At 42.2% G+C, this 19,746-nt stretch overlaps 1 protein-coding gene across 1 annotated transcript in view; it reads right to left on the minus strand.

The window, feature by feature from the left end:
* Positions 1-273: 273 nt before the first annotated feature.
* The window catches only part of LOC133557822 (zinc finger protein 420-like), a 44,378-nt gene continuing 24,905 nt past the window's right edge, over positions 274-19,746 (minus strand). Inside the window, exons 4-7 of the mRNA XM_061908644.1 lie at positions 14,934-15,029; positions 11,132-11,242; positions 9,584-9,707; positions 274-2,513 (exon numbers count right to left, since the gene is read on the minus strand). Of these exons, the coding sequence (XP_061764628.1) occupies positions 535-2,513; positions 9,584-9,707; positions 11,132-11,242; positions 14,934-15,029 (2,310 nt within the window). The 3' untranslated portion in view covers positions 274-534. The remainder of the gene's footprint in view (positions 2,514-9,583; positions 9,708-11,131; positions 11,243-14,933; positions 15,030-19,746) is intronic.

The following is a 19,746-nucleotide window of genomic DNA, read 5'->3' on the forward strand; positions in this document are numbered from 1 at the left end:
GAAGGAGAGTAACAATGAGTAATTACTCGCAGTCCATTCTGACATTACCAAATTAGCGCCGATAAACAATTAGTGGACAAACTTAATTTTATCTTTAATTGTTCAAATCGGCTAAAGCAGCTTCATGCCTGCTTATCTTTACATTGGGGAATCTGAACACTGCAGTCAACCATTTGTAGTCTGCCTGTGATTGGTTAAATGTTGCAAATGGTGGGATAGGAAGTATTGTCTATAATCTATAAATTACAAAATTAAAAGACAATTAAAATCAAGTAAAATGTGTCAAAGAAAAACATTTATTCCCAAAGTCAATGTTTTTTTCCAATTGTACATACTAACCTTATGTAGAACTACGGCAAACATTTCTGGAAAAATACACCTACATTATAAGCATTTTACACTTTCCATTGTCACTTTTTGCTTCAGCACTTGTCAAGTGTTCATGAGCAGATTTTTTTAAACTCAGTTATTCATGTGTATTTTTGTCCCCTTATTAAGGAAGACATTTGTAGAAGATCCGTTTGGTTGTATAAACTATGCATGGACAAGCCTGCGATGCCTTTTAAGGCCGTGTAAACTGGAAAAAGCTTTGTTACAGACAGCACAAACATACGGCCTCTCGCCAGTGTGAGTCCGCATGTGCAACGTGAGAAAACACGACTGGACAAAACCTTTTTCACAGACGCCACATTTAAAGGGCCTTTCTCCGGTATGGTATCTGCGATGGATCTTAAGTTCTGCGGCAGATCTGAAAGACTTGTCGCAGTCGTCGCACTTGAAAGGTCTTTCGCCTGTATGAATCAAAGTATGCCTCACAAGAGCATCTTTACCGAAAAAACCCTTTCCACAGTGCTCACATGGGAAGCGCATGCCTTTGTGGTGGAAGTTATCGTGTTTCAGGAGGCATCTCCTTGAGGTGAAGCTCTTCCCGCACTGAGCGCATGCGAATGATGGCAGGGCTTTATCACTCAGCGGTTCGCCAGACTGATGCACGCGCTCGACATGCCTGGTCAAAGTGATGCCATGTCGGAATTTCTTGCCGCACTCCCAACATAGGAATGGATACGCCTTGGTGTGTTTTTTCTGGTGCTCCAAAAGGTCGGAATACGATCGGAATCTTTTTGTGCAGTGGGGGCACTGAAACGGCTGGTAGCCAGTGTGTTTCCACTCATGTCTGATGAACCGCTTTAAACTGGCAAACGTTGTCTGGCAGTGGGTGCATGTAAAAGGCTCGGTGGGATTATGGACGTCAATGTAGTGCTTATGCAGCGACTTGAACACGGGGAAGTTCTCGTCACATTGGTTGCACTGGAACGGCGTGTGCGATTCCTTGTGCATGGACAAAGCCTCCGAGTCACGCACAAGTTTCATGCACACCTCGCAGTAGAGCGGGTTGTGCGTTTGCTTGTGGGAGTCTAATGTTGATTTGTACTTGAAAGCCTTGTCGCACTCATTGCAACGAAAACAGTGCCTAATGTCATCGGGTTGATCGGGGTCCACCTGCTGCTCGTTGTAGCAGATGTTTCGTAAATGAAACCTAAACGTTTGCTTGCACTTGAACTCCACACTGCAGTGAGGACAGTAGAATGGACCGTCTAAAATACTTTTTGTGTCATCTGGGCTGTTTTCTCCCAGTTCTTTGGCAGACATCTTTTCTTCAGCGTGTGAGTAATCAGAGTGGTCTGCAGCCAATTCTTCATTAGCTGGATCACAAATACGTATGCATGACTTGTCGTCTTCTTCACCGGTCACATCCTTGTCTGTCAGGGCTTCAATCGGATTTGTCCCACTTTGACATTTGTGTTGCTGTAAGTACCGATGACTCTTGTAACTTCTTTGACACAGTGTGCAAGAGTAATGTAGCTCTTTTGAGTGCTGAGTCATGTGGCGCTCCATGAATTTGACATTACTCAGTACTTTGCCACAGACTTTGCAAGTTCTCTCATCCAGGTCATTGCTTTCAGCTGGGTCAAGGGACCCCGAGAACCTTCCAGGGCTGTGGCCACCACTGTCGGCAGGTGTTTCAGATTTTCTCCACTGGGACAGAAGGCGCTTCATCTTGAGCCCACGGTTCTTTCGCATTGGTCTTTTTAGCAAATCAATATCTGGATCCGTTGCACCAGCTGGCATTTGGAAGTCTTCATCGTCAAGACGTTTTTTTTTCCTACCACGTCTGTTTGGCGTTTTTCCTATGTTGTCAAGCACTGTCACTTTCCCATCCTCCCCAATGATCAGAGTTTCAGAAAGTTGTTCATGGTGGTCGTCCATTTCACAATCAACGCCATCTGTGCCGACATCCGCTTTCCCCTCATTACTGATTCCCAACCACGGCGTTTGCAGATTCTCTTCAGAAAAGGCCATTTTGTTCTCAGACTCAACCTCCATCTCTTTGCCAACTGTATAAACAAGGCGACTCTCTGTATCCGTTCCTGTCTGCTCATTGACGATTACAACTCTTTTTGCTGGAGGAAGACACAAGGCGGACAAGATGCCGCTATCAACCTCGCAAGAATCTGCAAAGAAGAACAGGGTAAAATTAACGTTCATATACAGTATATAATCCAAAACGTAGGAGCCTGCACGCTGGTATAAACTGGATATTAAAGAAAATCACAAGTCTTTATCCCTTGAAAAGCGGTAAAAAGTGTGATCACACAAGTACACCAATGCAGTAAAATACCACTTAAAATTCAGCAATTTTTGGTTGGTAACACCTAAAAAAATCTTGTCTAAAGTGAATATCAAGTTAGGCTGTCCCAGCACTTGAGTTAAAGGTCCGATAACACGCTGAAAAAAAAGTTAGTTTTGGTCTGTAAGAGAGGTGGGAATCTTTGGGCACCTCACCAGTTGAGTAAAATTCAGGGGCTACAATACATTATTAAATCGATTTATATATCTATAATTATTATATTTTAAAATGCAGCTGAGATAAGCTACAGCACCCCCCGCAACCCCAAAAGGGACAAGCGGTTGAATATGGAGTAATGGATTATTGTATATCATTATATACTCTACAGTTGTGATCAAAATTATTCAACCCCCACACAATTTTGGTGTTTTAGCAAGTTGGACATTTGTTCCTTATTTTGTTTATAGTCATATCAAATAAAGATGTGTCAAATAGACAAATGCAACTTAAATTGTAACACTGTATTTGACAAAATACCAAAAAACGACATTTTTCTTAATATCTCATTGACAAAATTATTCAACCCCTAGTTACATGCATCTTTAGTACTTAGTAGAACACCATTTGGCAGTAATTACATCCAAACGTGATACATAACCGGACACAAGCTTCTTGCAACGATCTACAGGTATTTTAGCCCATTCCTCTTGGGCAAAGGCCTCCAGTTCATTCATATTCTTGGGCTTGCGTGCTGCAACTGCCTTCTTAAAGTCCCACCACAGGTTTTCTATAGGATTTAGGTCTGGCGACTGTGAAGGCCACTCCAAAGTCTTCCAGACTTTCTTCTGCAACCACTCTGATGTTGATTTGGAGGTATGCTTGGGATCGTTGTCCTGTTGGAAGGTCCAACGTCTCCCAAGCCTCAGCTTCGTCACTGACTTCATGACATTTGCAGCTAATATATCCTGGTAGGAAATAGAATTCATAATGCCTTGAACGCGCTGGAGATTCCCGGTACCTGAGGCAGAGAAACAACCCCAGAGCATGATTGACCCCCCCACCATGCTTAACAGTAGGCAAGGTGTTCTTCTCTTTGTAAGCTTCATTTTTTCTCCTCCGCACATAACGATGATTCATAGGCCCAAAGGGTTCGAGTTTAGTCTCATCACTCCATAGAACAGTTTACCAAAACCTTTGGGGTTTGTCCAGATTATTTATGGCATACTGGAGTCTATTTCCTTGTGCCTGGTAGTCAGAAGTGGGGTGCGCCTGGGAGTTCTGGCATGGAGGCCTTTATCTCGTAGTGCGCGCCTTATTGTCTGGGACGAAACCTGCAATGTCCTGTTGTAGTTCCTCAGCTGTGACCCGGGGGTTTTTCACCACTGTGCGCACACAGCATCCTCTTTCTACCACGCCCAGGTAGTGTTTCCACTGTGCTTTTAGCTTTAAACTTGCGAATTATGCTCCCAACTGTGTCTCTTGGAATGTGTAATGTCTTTGGTATTTTCTTATATCCATATCCTTTGTTATGAAGAGAAATTACCTCCTCTCTTGACTTCTTTGACCACTCCCTGGACTTCACCATGTTGCAAATACACCATTGACCATCTACAAGAAGCTGAGCGTCACAGTCTTTTTCAATCAGTTTAATTGTTGCTCGTTATGGTTCTAATCACATCTACAGATGTTTCCAACACCTGATTGAAAAGACCTTATTCAAATTCTGTTCTTAAAGAGTTATGATCTTCAACGGGTTGAATAATTTTGTAAATGAGATATTAAGAAAAATTTCCTTTTTTGTATTTTGTCAAATACAGTGTTACAATTTAAGTTGCATTTGTCTATTTGACACATCTTTATTTGATATGACTATAAACAAAATACGGAATAAATGTCCAACTTGCTAAAACACCAAAATTGTGTGTGGGTTGAATAATTTTGATCACAACTGTATGTATTACATTAAATTAATAATACTGTGTCTAAAAAGCTCCTCCTTTGGCTACTCGCACAGCATATTATACACACACACACACACACACTATATATATATATGTATATATATATACCGTATATATATATGAAAATCATATGAAAATGGCGGCGCGCATGGACGCGACGTTTCAGGCTCTCCCCTTAGGTGCATTGTTTTTATTGTTTTTATATAGTTTATTACTAGCCCAGTCAGCAACTTGCTGGGCGAAGGTTATGTACAGCCGAAACGATTTGTTGGAGATTGGATTGCGGTCTGAGCAGACTATTTCGGTGGATTTTACAAGCCGACACAACATCCCAGAGGAGTTAGCACGTAGCCCTGGAACTCCATGGCTACTGTGCCCGGCGAGGAGGAGGCGGAGGCGAAGACGCCGTGGCCGAAGGGGCGGCGTGTTAGCCAGACTAAAAATGAACCCAAACAGACCACCGATACCAAGTCTATTCCTGGCTAATGCGAGGTCGCTCGCTCCTCATGGTGAAGAGAACAAGATGGACGAGGTGAGGCTCCGTGTAGCACTAAACACTGTGATGGACAGCTGCGCCCTATTGTTTACGGAAACCTGGCTAACGTCCTCAATACCCGACGCTAGCATGGAGCTAACCGGTCACACAGCACACAGACAGGACAAAAACGCAGTGTCTTCCGGCAAGCGGCGTGGGGGTGGACTGCTAACCTACCTAAACAACAAGTGGACTTCTGATTCAAAGGTAGTTAACAGCCACTGTTCCCAAGATCTGGAATATTTTACAGTTAAATGCCGACCCTTCCATCTAGCCAGGGAGCACTCTGCTGTCCTGATCACAAACGTGTATATAGCTCCCGATGCTAACGCTAGCACGGCTGTAGCTCTGTTGCACGATACAATCAGTGCACAACAGAACAAATATCCCGACGGCATCCACATCATAGCGGGGGACTTTAATCATGTCGACCTGAAAAAAGTGCTCCCCAAACTTCACCAGCATGTGAAGTGTGCTACGAGGGGAGCTAACACACTGGACAAAGTCTATTCCAACATAAAAAAAGGATATAGAGCCAAACAACTTCCCCAATTAGGCAAGTCTGACCACATATCCCTGCTCCTTTTGCCAGCTTACACACCAATAAGAAAAAGTGCTCCTATCACAACCAAAACGGTCAAAACATGGCCGGAGGGAGCCATGGAACAGCTGCAGGACTGCTTTGATACAACAGACTGGTCAGTTTTTGAAAACCCAGACTTGGAGCAGTACACAGAAGCAGTCCTGGGGTACATCAAACACTGCATAGACACTGTCACAGTGGACAAGCGCATCCGAGTCTACCCCAACAGGAAGCCCTGGATGACAAAAACAGTCCAGGGCTTACTCAAAGAGAGAGACAGTGCCTTCAAAGCGCAGGACCTGGCACTCTACAGTGCTGCCAGAGCCAATCTGAAGAGAGGCATCAGAGAGGCAAAAGCCGAACATAGGAGGAAAATGGAAGCCCACCTGCAGAGCAACAACACCAAGGAGGTATGGAAAGGAATAAAAGACATGACCAACTTCAGACCCAGTAACCCTTCGGCTGACGTTGACGCCTCTCGAGCGGGGGAGTTAAACAGCTTCTTCGCCCGATTTGAGAGAAAAACACCTGCAGCCGTCACAACAGTTCCACCCAACACCCACAGCAGCTGCACCCTTATACTGGAGGAGCATGAGGTGAGACGCACGCTGAAGGCAGTGAACCCGAGGAAGGCTACGGGCCCAGATGGAGTCCCGGGACAGGTACTAAGAGACTGTGCAGACCAGCTGGCCGGAGTATTTACGAAGATCTTCACCCAGTCCCTCTCCCAGGCCGTCATCCCATCATGCCTGAAGACCTCCACAATAATCCCGGTGCCGAAGAAGAACTCTGTCAGATGTCTGAATGACTACCGTCCAGTTGCACTTACACCTATAGCTATGAAGTGCTTCGAGAAGCTGGTACGGACCCATATCACCTCAGTCCTCCCTCCCGAGCTCGACCCACACCAGTTTGCCTACAGAGCCAACAGATCCACAGAGGACGCCATCGCCACAGCCCTACACTCCTCCCTGGGTCACCTGGAGACGGGGGGAAGCTACGTGCGGCTGCTTTTTGTGGCTTATAGCTCGGCATTTAACACCATTATTCCTGATAGACTGGTGTCCAAACTGTCAGACCTGGGTCTCTCGAACTCCATCTGCATGTGGATTAAGGACTTCTTATCCAACCGCCCCCAGAGGGTGCAGTTGGGTCGCCACATGTCATCAAGCCTGCACCTCAGTACCGGCTCTCCACAAGGCTGCGTGCTGAGCCCCCTTCTCTACTCCATCTACACATACGACTGCACACCTGCCCACTCCAGCAACTCCATCAAATTTGCGGATGAAACCACCGTAGTGGGGCTCATCTCGGAGGGAGACGAGGCTGCATATCGGGATGAGGTGGAGAAGCTGTCGGATTGGTGCAAAGTCAACAACTTGGCCCTGAACACCTCCAAGACCAAGGAGCTGGTCATAGACTTCAGGAGGAAAAAAACGGACATCCTGCCCCTGATCATCAGTGGTGACTGTGTGGAGAGGGTCTCCGACTTCCGCTCCCTGGGAGTCCACCTGGCCAACGACCTATCCTGGAGCACCAACACCACGGCTACCATCAAGAAGGCACACCAGAGACTGCACTTCCTGAGAATACTCAGGAACAACCACCTCTCACAGGAACTGCTGGTGTCCTTCTACCGGTGCTCCATTGAGAGCATCCTGACCTACTGCATCTGCGTGTGGTTCAGCAGCTGCACGGCCGCAGAGAGAACGGCGCTCCAGAGAGTCATAAAGACCGCCCAGAAGTTAATCGGATGCCCCCTCCCTCCCCTGGCTGACCTGTACAGCTCCCGCTGTCTCAGGAAAGCACAGAGCATCCTGAAAGACCCATTCCACCCCGGGCACAGCCACCTGGAACTGCTACCCTCAGGCAGACGCTACAGGGTGCTAAAAGCGAGCACCAATAGACTAAAAAATAGCTTTTACCCAAGAGCCATAGTAGCACTAAACAGGCACTGAGTGTCCATATGTCCATCATGTCCTCATGTGTAATGTTTAAATGTTTTTCTATTTTTTTGGACTACAATGTGAAATAATGTTTTATGTATGTATACATAGATACATCTGTCATCTCTATCTTTTTTATTTTTTTATTTTTTTAATTTATTTATTTATTTATTTTTTTTTTTTTTAATTTATACTACCATATTGTATATGCACCTTAGGAGGAGCTGCTCCAATTTCGTTGTTCTTTGAACCTGTTCATTGCAATAATGACAATAAAACTCTATTCTATTCTATTCTCTATATATATATATATATATATATATATATATATATATATATATATATATATATATATATATATTAGGGGTGTAACGGTACGTGTATTTGTATCGAATCGTTTCGGTACGGGGGTTTTTGGCGCGCGGGCGTATCGAACGAGTTCGGAAGCAGAAGTCTTTACAAGCTGCTCTGCTTTCTGCCTCTGTCTCATTATCACAAAAAACAGCGCTACCGAAAGTGGATTTAAACAAAACACACGATATTGACTGTCAGCATAACTGCGATGTGGACGTAAGTTTAATATATCCCAGATATACACACAGACTGCCATCTACAAAATGTACAAATAGTAAGAAGACAGTGGCGGCTTTTAAGAAGAGAAAGCCCAACTGGAGCAGCAGCGCGGAGCAAGTGTGACATCATGCTCGCTGCAGCTTGGCTCTTTCGTCAGGGACATCGACGGGCGGAACATGAGTCTCTAAACACGAGTACACTTTATAATAACACCAGAAAAAGATGCTACATTTCTTGTTTTTAATAAAAAAGGCATTAAAAGTTTATTGATAGTCGAAAAATTCTTAAATATATTACACAATAAGCTGCAAAAATTCACACTATGGCAAAACCATATACAAATATATCCATCCCCATCCATCCATTTTCTACCGCTTAGTCCCTTTCGGGGTCGCGGGGGGCGCTGGCGCCTATCTCAGCTACAATCGGGCAGAAGGCGGGGTACACCCTGGACGAGTCGCCACCTCATCGCAGGGCCAACACAGATAGACAGACAACATTCACACTCACATTCACACAGTAGTGCCAATTTAGTGTTGCCAATCAACCTATCCCCAGGTGCATGTCTTTGAAAGTGGGAGGAAGCCGGAGTACCCGGAGGGAACCCACGCATTCACGGGGAGAACATGCAAACTCCACACAGAAAGATCCCGAGCCTGGATTTGAACCCAGGACTGCAGGACCTTCGTATTGTGAGGCAGACGCACTAACCCCTCTGCCACCGTGAAGCCCATACAAATATATGTTAAAACCAATTTATAAGAATAGACTTGTTTTCAAATGTATGTTTACATTTTTTGTAGCCTTTTTAAAGAAAATCATTAGGGACGGCGTGGCGCAGTGGGGAGAGTGGCCGTGCGCAACCCGAGCGTCCCTGGTTCAATTCCCACCTAGTACCAACCTCGTCACGTCCGTTGTGTCCTGAGCAAGACACTTCACCCTTGCTCCTGATGTGTGCTGGTTGGCGCCTTGCATGGCAGCTCCCTCCATCAGTGTGTGAATGTGTGTGTGAATGGGTAAATGTGGAAGTAGTGTCAAAGCGCTTTGAGTACGTTGAAGGTAGAAAAGCGCTATACAAGTACAACCCATTTATCATTTATATAGCAGATTATGCAAACTATGCGATGACATCATGGTGATCACACCCATAAACACGCCGCCACAGGTACCTTGGCAGTTTATGGGAAAACCTGTCAATTATCTGCCAAACTAAACTTCAACATTACGACACGGCAGATTAATATGTAAATACACCAAGTGTGTATAAAGTGCACCCTTTGTGCAAGGCTGACAAAGTCCTGACAATTAATAGTATTCTTTATAACAATGGATTATTGTGTCTTAAAATATTCTCACCAACATCCTCCAACTGGCTGAGGTCTTTGTGAGTGTCCAACACGGTTTTGAGCCCCTCAGATGCAGTAAAAGACTCTAAGCAGTCTTTCAGAACTGAAGAAGAATCACTGAGCAAAGACGCGATCTGACAAAGAGAAGGCAACAGGACAATTTTTGAGTTTGATTTGAAACAACGGGGTCAAAACATTTCTCGAAAACTTGAAATCTCTTGAGCGGTTATGTTGATCACATTTTATAACTCCAACAAAAAAGGTCCAAACATTCAACCATTTAGTCATAAAAATACACCACATGTTGACAGTGTTATCAAACTCAAAACTTTGACCACATAAATCAGGCCTACTTGAAATGTTTCACACAGCTCAATGAGCTCTACACTGTAACTTTGGGTTGTTTGGTAGATAACTTAAGGTGACAGAAAAGCATGTCTGTAAAATGTATACAAGATTGGATGGGAAAGCCTCAACCAATCAACCAAAATGACATTGCAAAGCACGGGCAGGACTTGGGAGCTAATGCTGCATAAGTCATTGACCCTTATTTTTTTAATGATTATAAATGTTTTGGCCCTGCGACGAGAAAACATTCAAAAGGTTGATTTTAGGGCTGGGCGATATATCCATATACTTAATTTATCGCGGGTTCGTCTCTGTGCGATATAGAAAATGACTATATCGTGATATTCGAGTATACGTTCTCATGCAGTTGCTTTTAGCTGCTGGCATTACACTACAGGCTCTCCTCGCTCTTTCTAGTCTCTTCTTCTCACTGACAGCAAGTGCACCTTACATACGTCACATATAGTCACGTCATACGTCACATACTGTACGTATACGCCCTCGCGGAGCAGAAAGGTAGCAGACTGGGTAACGTTAGCTGTGATGTTAGCTGAGCCGTGCGAGTGGTAATACGAGAGAAAGAAGGAGCGAATCTAGTAACAAATGAAGGAAGAATTAATTCCCAAGAAAAACAGCAGAGGGTTCATCGTCTGGCGGTGGTTTGGCTTCAAGTGGGAATATGTCGAACAGACAACCGTAATTTGTCAAGTGTGGGGCAAAAGCGTTGCAATAAAAAGTAGCATTACTGATAATATGTAGCATCATTTGAAAAATCACCTGCAAGTGAATGAAGACTGCTTACTCCACATGTCAACATCACCATTCGATGCCACATGCACACACCATCAAAATGCCAAGGCAAACATTTCCACATGAACACCGTATGAAAAAAATAGTGATTTTTTTTAGCTGTGATTTCCTTCTCTGCATGAAAGTTTAAAATGAGCATATATTAATGGAGCATGAACATGAATGTTTTCATGTAGACACATAGAATCATCATACTGCTGTGATTATATGTATCAAGTGTTAATTCAAGGCTAAGGAAAAATATCGAGATATATATTGTGTATCGCGATATGGCCTAAAAATATTGCCCAGCCCTTTATTACCTTTATTACCATAGCATTATGAGCAACACCCATAGGGGATGCCACAAAGGTAATTTCCATGGTACGTTTTTGATAGTTTCACAAGAAATATAACCTACCTGATGAAGAGACTGACTTGGCAGAAGCTTTTCAAGTCTGGAGAGAAACAGCCACATCAATGTCTGGATTGCTTTGTCATAGGTAGGGCCAAAGTCTTCAGGAAACACATCCTGCATGCACAGATGAATCACACGAACGATCATTTAGGAAAACCTTGTCAAATAAAGGACATTTACCTCAATAAAAATATACATTATAAACTACAATGTAACTATGTAGTTAACGTAAATTCCGGAGTGTAAGCCGCTACTTTTTTCTTATGCTTTGATGCCTGCTTATAAAATGGAGGACTAATTTGTGGATTTTTCTTTGCTGACGGCCATAGAGCAAATAGTTTTCATTTAACACATGCAAAGACACAAAATGGGTTGTTTGTCCTATGGCACCATCTTTAGGACAAATTCGCTCAGTGCAGGTGCAGCAGGTTGAATGCAGTTTAAAGCTTTGAACAGGAACTAGAAGTACCGTTGTGTCTTCTAAATGTCCATACCGTTTCTACTTCTATAGATTCTTCATTCATCACTCCAAGTACAGTATAACTAAAATAATTTTAAACCATCCAATGTCTGATGTCTATAGGAGTGTTTTCATGCATATTTGTACATGCTGTCATATATATATATATATATATATATATATATATATATATATATATATATATATATATATATATATATATATATATATATGTAGTCCTCCTCCACTCCCCTGTATCAGATTCACCTGTGAGGTCGTTAGCTGCATAAATACACCTGTCCACCCCATACAATCATTGAGACCCAAACATTCAGCATGGCTAAGAACAAAGAGAGCTGTCCAAAGACACCAGAGACAAAATTGTACAACTCCACAAGGATGGAAAGGGCTACAGAGAAATTGCCAAGCAGCTTGGTGAAAAAAGGTCCACTGTTGGAGCAATCATTAGAAAATGGAAGAATATCAATCTCAATAGGAGTGGAGCCCCATGCAAGATATCACCTCATGTGGTCTCAATGATGCTAAGAAAGGAGAGGAATCAGCCCAGGACTACGCGGCAGGACTTGGTCAATGACCTGAAAAGAGCTGGGACCACTGTTTCCATGGTCACTGTTGGCAATACACTAAGACGTCATGGTTTGAAATCATGCATTGCACGGATGGTTCCCCTGTTTAAACCAGCACATGTTAAGGCCCGTCTTAGGTTTGCCAGTGACCATCTGGATGATCCAGAGGAGTCATGGGAGAAAGTTTTGTGGACAGGAGACCAAAATTGACCTGTTTGGTCAGAATTCCACTCTGCGTGTTTGGAGGAAGAAGAATGATGCGTATCATTCCAAGAACACCATCCCTACTGTGATGCATGGGGGTGGTAGCATCATGCTTTGGGGGGTGTTTTTCTGTTCATGGGACAGGACGACTGTACTGTATTAAGGAGAGAATGACTGCAGCAATGTATTGTGGGATTTTGGCCAAAAACCTCCTTCCTTCAGTCAGATCATTGAAGAAGAGTCGTTCGTGGCTGGATCTTCCTACATGACAATGACCCAAAGCACACAGGCAGGAAAACCAAGAAGTGGCTTCGTAAGAACCATATCAAGGTTCTGGAGTGGCCTAGCCAGTCTCCGGACCTAAATTATATTGAAAATCTTTGGAGGGAGCTGAAAGTCTGTGTTACTCAGCATCAGCCCAGAAACCTGACTGATCTAGAGAAGATCTGTGTGGAGGAGTGGTCCAAAATCCCTCCTGCAGTCTGTGCAAACCTGGTGAAGAACTACAGGAAACGTTTGACCTCTGTAATTGCAAACAAAGGCTACTCTACCAAATATTAATGTTGGTGTTCAAATACTTATTTTCAGCTGTATCACACAAATAAATTGTTAAAAAACAATCCATAGATTGTGATTTCTGAATTTTTCTTTATAGGTTATCTCTCATACAGTGGACATGCACCTACCGTGAAAATTTCAGACCCCTCCATGATTTCTAAGTGGGAGAACTTGCAAAATAGCAGGGTGTTCAAATACTTATTTTCTTCACTGTATATTATATATATATATATATATATATATATATATATATATATATATATATATATATATATATATATATATATATATATATATATATATACACACTTAATTACTTAGTGTGGACTATTATGGCAAAAGTAATAAACACAATTATTTTTGTTTGATATTCTAAACTTGATTAATTAAACGATTATTCATTAATTTGTAAACATTAGTATTTGTTGTACCACCAAAACTCAACTTAAAATAAAGTTTTAAAAATACTGGATATAAATTAGTAACTAATAAACCACAAAAAGTAAAATAATACATTTAAAGAACAATAGCAATATAAAAAAAACAATAACACTTAGCTTTTTCTATTTTGTTTTTTTAGATTTAGTTTACCACGTTAAGAATGTCTAGCATTTTGTGTAAAAAAATAAATAAATGTAATGAAATGTTTGTTAAATGCAAAAATCCTCACATTTAGTGGTGCAATACATCTTTGGACATTTTTTTTTTTACCAGATTAAAGCACAAACCTTTTATAAATGTGTCAAAGGGTGCGATTACTACATTATGCTTGTGCAAGGTACTTTTTTGAAACCTTTTTGTTTTGTCAGCACTGTTAAACTGGATGTAGCGCACTACGCTATTATTGTGACGGGGGGAGTGTGTTGTGCTGTTCTCATCATGACAAATAAAGCGGTGACTCACTTCAGGCTGTTGAGAAAGAAAAAAAAGAGAGAGCGCCTCTCAAGTTGTCACCACGGATCCTACATCAATGATGTCGTTCACCACAAGCAGATGAGATGTGTTGTGGTTGTATGGATTGTTCTGGTTAGCTTTAGCTTTGTAGTTTAGTCGCTGTTTCAAGTGGCCTTTTCGACATTGTTTAGTTCAGGACGGCCAGCGTTTGAGTGTGTCGGTGATTAAGGAGCGCTATGGACACGGTCACAAGCTCTGGAATTTGCAGACACAATGCGCATTAATAGTTTTTTTTCCATAATTATGTTTTCAAAATCGTGAAAAGCCATAATCGAAATTTAAATTTGAATAATTGTCCAGCCCTATCATGCCGAACAAACTAATGCAGCGGCTTGGTGGCTGCAGTGAGCGAGTAAAAGCTCCATCTATGACCTTTTATTAATGAACAATATTAATAAAAACTGCTTTGACATCATAACTGCTCACTAATTACTTTATAAGAATACAAAACACATTAAAGTTCCTACTTACAAAATAAAGTCAATCGGAACACTCCCAACACTGGTTATCTCGCCATAAAACTGTGTGTGTAACATTCAGGTCTACATAAATAATAAAACTTAAAAACTGCAGTTTATTGGCCGACAAAGGATTATTGACTTACAGGAGCAGCTCCACATGGTGTATGGACAAACAGTAAGCTGCTTAGCCACCTCTGTGACATCTATTTTTACCGGTCAGCAAACTAAGCATCGAAAATGAGAATCCACATTTAAAAATTCAGACGATTCCAGGAGAATCAAAATGTAAGACTAAGTTTCCATCAATGCCCGATGCCAAACCCTAGATCTGAAATGTAATTTCTTTGGGGAATAAAGATTAAAAAATATAGTTCTTTAATTTTTATGGTAATCAAACATGTAAAAATACATCAATATCATCCAATAATTTAGCAAATTCGCCAATTTTTTATACATTTCTTGATTCCTAAGTTCTATAACAGATCACTACCAAGGAATGTTAAAAACACATAAATGAACAGGGCATTATCTTCTTTCAAGCAAAACTGAATACCTGCATAAGCATATCAAAGAAAACTTACTTGATAGAAGTTCTTTCTTTCTTCAGAATCTCGCAGAAGATTTCGCACCAGGCCCATAAAATGAGAGTCACAAATATCTAGTGCTGCACTATCAGTCTGCAAAAGGAGGAGATCAAAAATACAAATCATTAAAGAAATTCAGGTTGGTAATTCAGTGCGGCCGTTGAATCCCACAATAGGGCAATTCCTTCTATGATATTGTGCAGGAAGGAGTGTTACAGCAGATCATTCTTCCCCATAGCCATAAGAAATTATAACGCACACACACTTGCGAATAAATTGTATAGACTAAGGTAGGGCTGTTTTTTTATTCAATCATGATTTTGGCTGCCACGATCAAATGAGATATTAACATCTTACAATCTGTTGTTAAAATCTGCGATATTAACATCTAAAAAGCAGACCATCAAATCAGATCATATCAAGCACTTGCACAACCGCAGCAGCTGAGAATTGCTCTTTGAAAAGTGTGCCTGTCCATGCCAGAGGCCATTGTGTAGGGGAAGGAAGGGTTTTGATGGTAGCAAGGAGTGTATATTGTAGCATCCCGGAAGAGTTAGTTCTGCAAGGGATTCTGGGTATTTGTTCTGTTGTGTTACGGAGCTGATGTTCTCCCGAAACGTGTTTGTCATTCGTGTTTGGTCTAGGTTCATAGTGCGCCGCATACATGTAACAGTGTTATAGTTGTTTATACGGCCACCCTCAGTGTGACCTGTATTGCTGTTTATCAAGTATCCCTTGCCTTCATTTATGTTTGTGTAATAGCCACATACATTGTGTGACTGGGCCGGTACGCTGTTTGTATGGAGGTAAAGCGTACGTCACAACAGGTTGTAGAGAACGTTAAAGGCAGTGCTCTTAAGGCACGCCCCCAATATTGTTGTCCGGGTGGAAATCAGAAGAAATTCGGGAGAATGGTTGCCCCCGGAGATTTTTGTGAGGGGCACTGAAATTCGGGAGTCTTCCGGGAAAATTGGCAAGTATGCCTTCAGCTAGTCCTATACCCCAGTCTAACAGACACCACACCTTAGTCATAGGGGACTCCATCATCCAAACCAACTATAATTAGGGGTATTTCCAGGGCCCGAGCATCCAACATTGAAGCTAATCTTAAGGAGCTCAGCCGCACCACTAGCTACGCGAAGATAGTTGTACACGTCGGCTCCAATGAAACGATGATGAGACAGTCAAATATTATAAAGAGGAATTGAAATCCAGGACTTGAAATCTTGATGGAAAGAGGTCTCTGCATCGAGTACTTATCTCTGCCCCCCCCGCTTGCAAGAAGCATTGACGAGAGGTATAGCAGATTAGTCTTGCTTAACAAGTGGCTGGATAGTTTTGGTAGAGAACAAAAAGTACCCATGATTGTCACACACACACTAGGTGTGGTGAAATTATTGTCTGCATTTGACCCATCACCCTTGATCACCCCCTAGGAGGTGAGAGGAGCAGTGAGCAGCAAGCGGTGGCCGCGGCCGGGAATCATTTCTGGTGATTTAACCCCCAATTCCAACCCTTGATGCTGAGTGCCAAGCAGGGAGGTAATGGGTCCCATTTTTATAGTCTTTGGTATGACTCGGCCGGGGTTTGAACTGTAATTGGCCCTCTTTCTGTGGCAAAACAGGGCTTGCGGAGGAGGGATTGCCTTCACCCTAAGCAGGACAGCGCCATCACTCTATCAAGAAACATGGATTACTAGTTGAGTCACACTTTACTAACTACACTAGAGCAAGATCGGACACAGGCAATTACAGTGCCTGTCAGCACGGGTGAGGAGTCAGTTAAGCTAAAATTAACCAGCGCCAGGCTGGAAAATTCCTGCACACAAAGCATTTCTAATAAAATAATACATGACTGTTTTTTCTTTCGTGACTGTGCACATGTATTCTACTGAAGTGGCAAATTATTAATCGTTAAATCTATCGTTGCACCAAGCAAAGAATCTCAAGATACCCACCATAACAATTCTGAGACGTGATTTAAGGTGCAACATGCGAAATAGACATAATATTAGTACTAAGGACAGCCCACTACCTACAGGGTTTCCACAAAGGCTGGGTACATGGTTAAAAATGCATCATTTGCAAAGAAAACTATTCTATTCAATTCTATCGTTGATAAATATAAGAAAATGGATGGATGTATGTATTTAACTTCATCACTGAACAACACAAAGTCTTTATTTAGTAAAAATGGATATTTTCATCCAAAGTATCGGAAAATATCTGTACCCAGACTTAATGGACACCCTGTATAATATGGTCATCTTAAATATCACATCATTGCCTCCCAAAGTGCTATTAATTAATGACGTAAATAGAGACAAAAATCCTATCATTGGTGTCAGTGAGACTTGGCTACTAAAATCAGATGAATTTATTCTACTTAACGAGGCATCTCCTACTAACAATTCATCAATCAAACTTTATTTTTAAAGCGCTTTTCATACATAAAAGAAATGCTACGCAAAGTGCTGTAGAGTTAAAAACAATACCCCAGTGACCCATACCCCCCAATATCACATACATACGCACAGACACAGATACCAAACACAAACACACACACAACATACACACATATGCAACTACCATATTTCCTTGCATTGCCGCCGGGGCGCCAATTAATTTAAAACCTCTTCTCACTCCTGCGCTTACCAAAGGCATGCGGTAAAAGTAAGCATGTGCTAATTATTTTAAAACCTCTTCTCACTCTGGCACTTACCAAAGGTATGCAGCAAAAATTTAAGAGTGATGTAAGCTTGGACCTTAAATCCTACTGAATAGCTCTTAATCTTCTTCCCATTATGCGATTTCAAATTACCGGTATTGAAATTAGCCTTCTCCATTTTGAAAATGATGACAGGGGAAGTGTCACGAGTTTGACCAGGCGATAATACTAAGCATGCTCTAATTATTTTGGGAAGCGAGTTTGACCCGGCAGTAATTCAAGGCAGGCGCATACTATATGCCCTGCGGCAATTCAAGGAAATACGGTATATGGACAAACGATTGCATGGCTGAGTACAGAGGAGACATGTGAGTAAACATTATCACAGGAGCCATCTGCACCAGGAGGTCATCAGACCAAGGCCACCAGGACACTGACACAAAGCGCCCTATAAGCACGGCCGATAACCCCTGAGGCAGATGGCTCATCTGAGGAACGTTGGAAAATAAAAATAATACAACTTGTAAAATAGTAAGAACCATTAGAAGAGATAAAGAATAAAATACAAGCAAGATATATGAAGAGAAATAGAAAAAAATAAATTAATATACATTAAATAAATAAATAAAAAAAAACATAAAATCTTGCATAACTAATAGGATAAAAAGTAAAATACAAATGACTTCAATAAAATAATTAATAACAGGTTAAGGCCAAATCAAAAATGTGGGTCTTAAGTCTGCTCTTAAAAACATGAACGTTCTCCGCAGCCCTGAGATCCTCTGGCAAGCTGTTTCATAGACGGGGGCCATAATGGTGGAGGGATGCCATCCTGTGATTTTTTGAATAATTAGTAGATGAGTGCCGGAGGATCTCAGGGCCCGGGAATTTTTCCAAGATGGCGGCACCCGGAAGGGCTGTGACATCGAGGAGCTCCTCCTAAAGATGGAACATTTGGCAGAAATACCGGACAATTCTACAAACTTTATGGCTGGCTCACATCGTGGTCACTCCGTGATCACGTACGACCGCCAGACACTTCTGGATGTGGACATATCGGGCCGTTTTGGACTGATAGACGCGTGCTTGCTAGACCTGCTAACTGGCACGGGAATACGTCGACGGCTATATCCAGCGGCCTGTGAAGCAGGGGAGTATAGTAGCAGCGGGGGCCGTCTAAGGAGCAGACGCCAGCGGTGTGATCGGAAACGCGGATGCCGAGCGGGGCTAAAAACAAAGCAGAAGGCTAATCCCCACAGAACACCACTTCCCTCCATCCTGAAGCCGGATTTAAATGGAAGATGCGAGACTACTGGTCTGGGTAAGGAGTCAGTTAAATTAGAACAAGTTTTTTCTGCTTTGAGTGTTTCAGAGTTGGACATGTGTTTTACTGAGGTGGCTAACTATGATGCGTGCAGTTTATCAAAGCAACAAACAAACAATCGGAAAATTCCCGTCGTATCAATTCCTAGATATGGTCGTAATTATACTAAATGCACTGGGCATAATAAACACAACATTATTAATATTGCTACTACGGATAATTTGATCAAAAATTCCCTAAAACAGCCCACTGCCTATAATATAGGTTTTTTAAACATAAGATCATTGTCTCCCAAAACGTTGTTAGTTAATGATATCATCAGAGACAACAATCTTAACGTCATCGGTCTCAGCGAAACCTGGCTTAAACCAAACGACTTTTTTGCGCTAAATGAGGCTTGTCCTCCTAACTTTACACATGCGCATATTGCTCGTCCTCTGAAAAGGGGTGGGGGGGTCGCACTAATATACAACGAAAACTTTAACCTTTGTCCTAACATAAATAATAAATATAAATCGTTTGAGGTGCTTACTATGAGGTCTGTCACACCGCTGCCTCTACACCTGGCTGTTATCTACCGCCCCCAGGGCCCTATTCGGACTTTATCAATGAATTCTCAGAGTTCGTTGCTGATCTAGTGACACACGCCGATAATATAATCATAATGGGGGACTTTAATATCCATATGAATACCCCATTGGACCCACCGTGCGTAGCGCTCCAGACTATAATTGATAGCTGCGGTCTCACACAAATAATAAATGAACCCACGCATCGCAACGGTAATACGATAGACCTAGTGCTTGTCAGGGGTATCAC

Source organism: Nerophis ophidion, linkage group LG08 (assembly GCF_033978795.1).
Source record: "Nerophis ophidion isolate RoL-2023_Sa linkage group LG08, RoL_Noph_v1.0, whole genome shotgun sequence".
Taxonomy (NCBI): domain Eukaryota; kingdom Metazoa; phylum Chordata; class Actinopteri; order Syngnathiformes; family Syngnathidae; genus Nerophis; species Nerophis ophidion.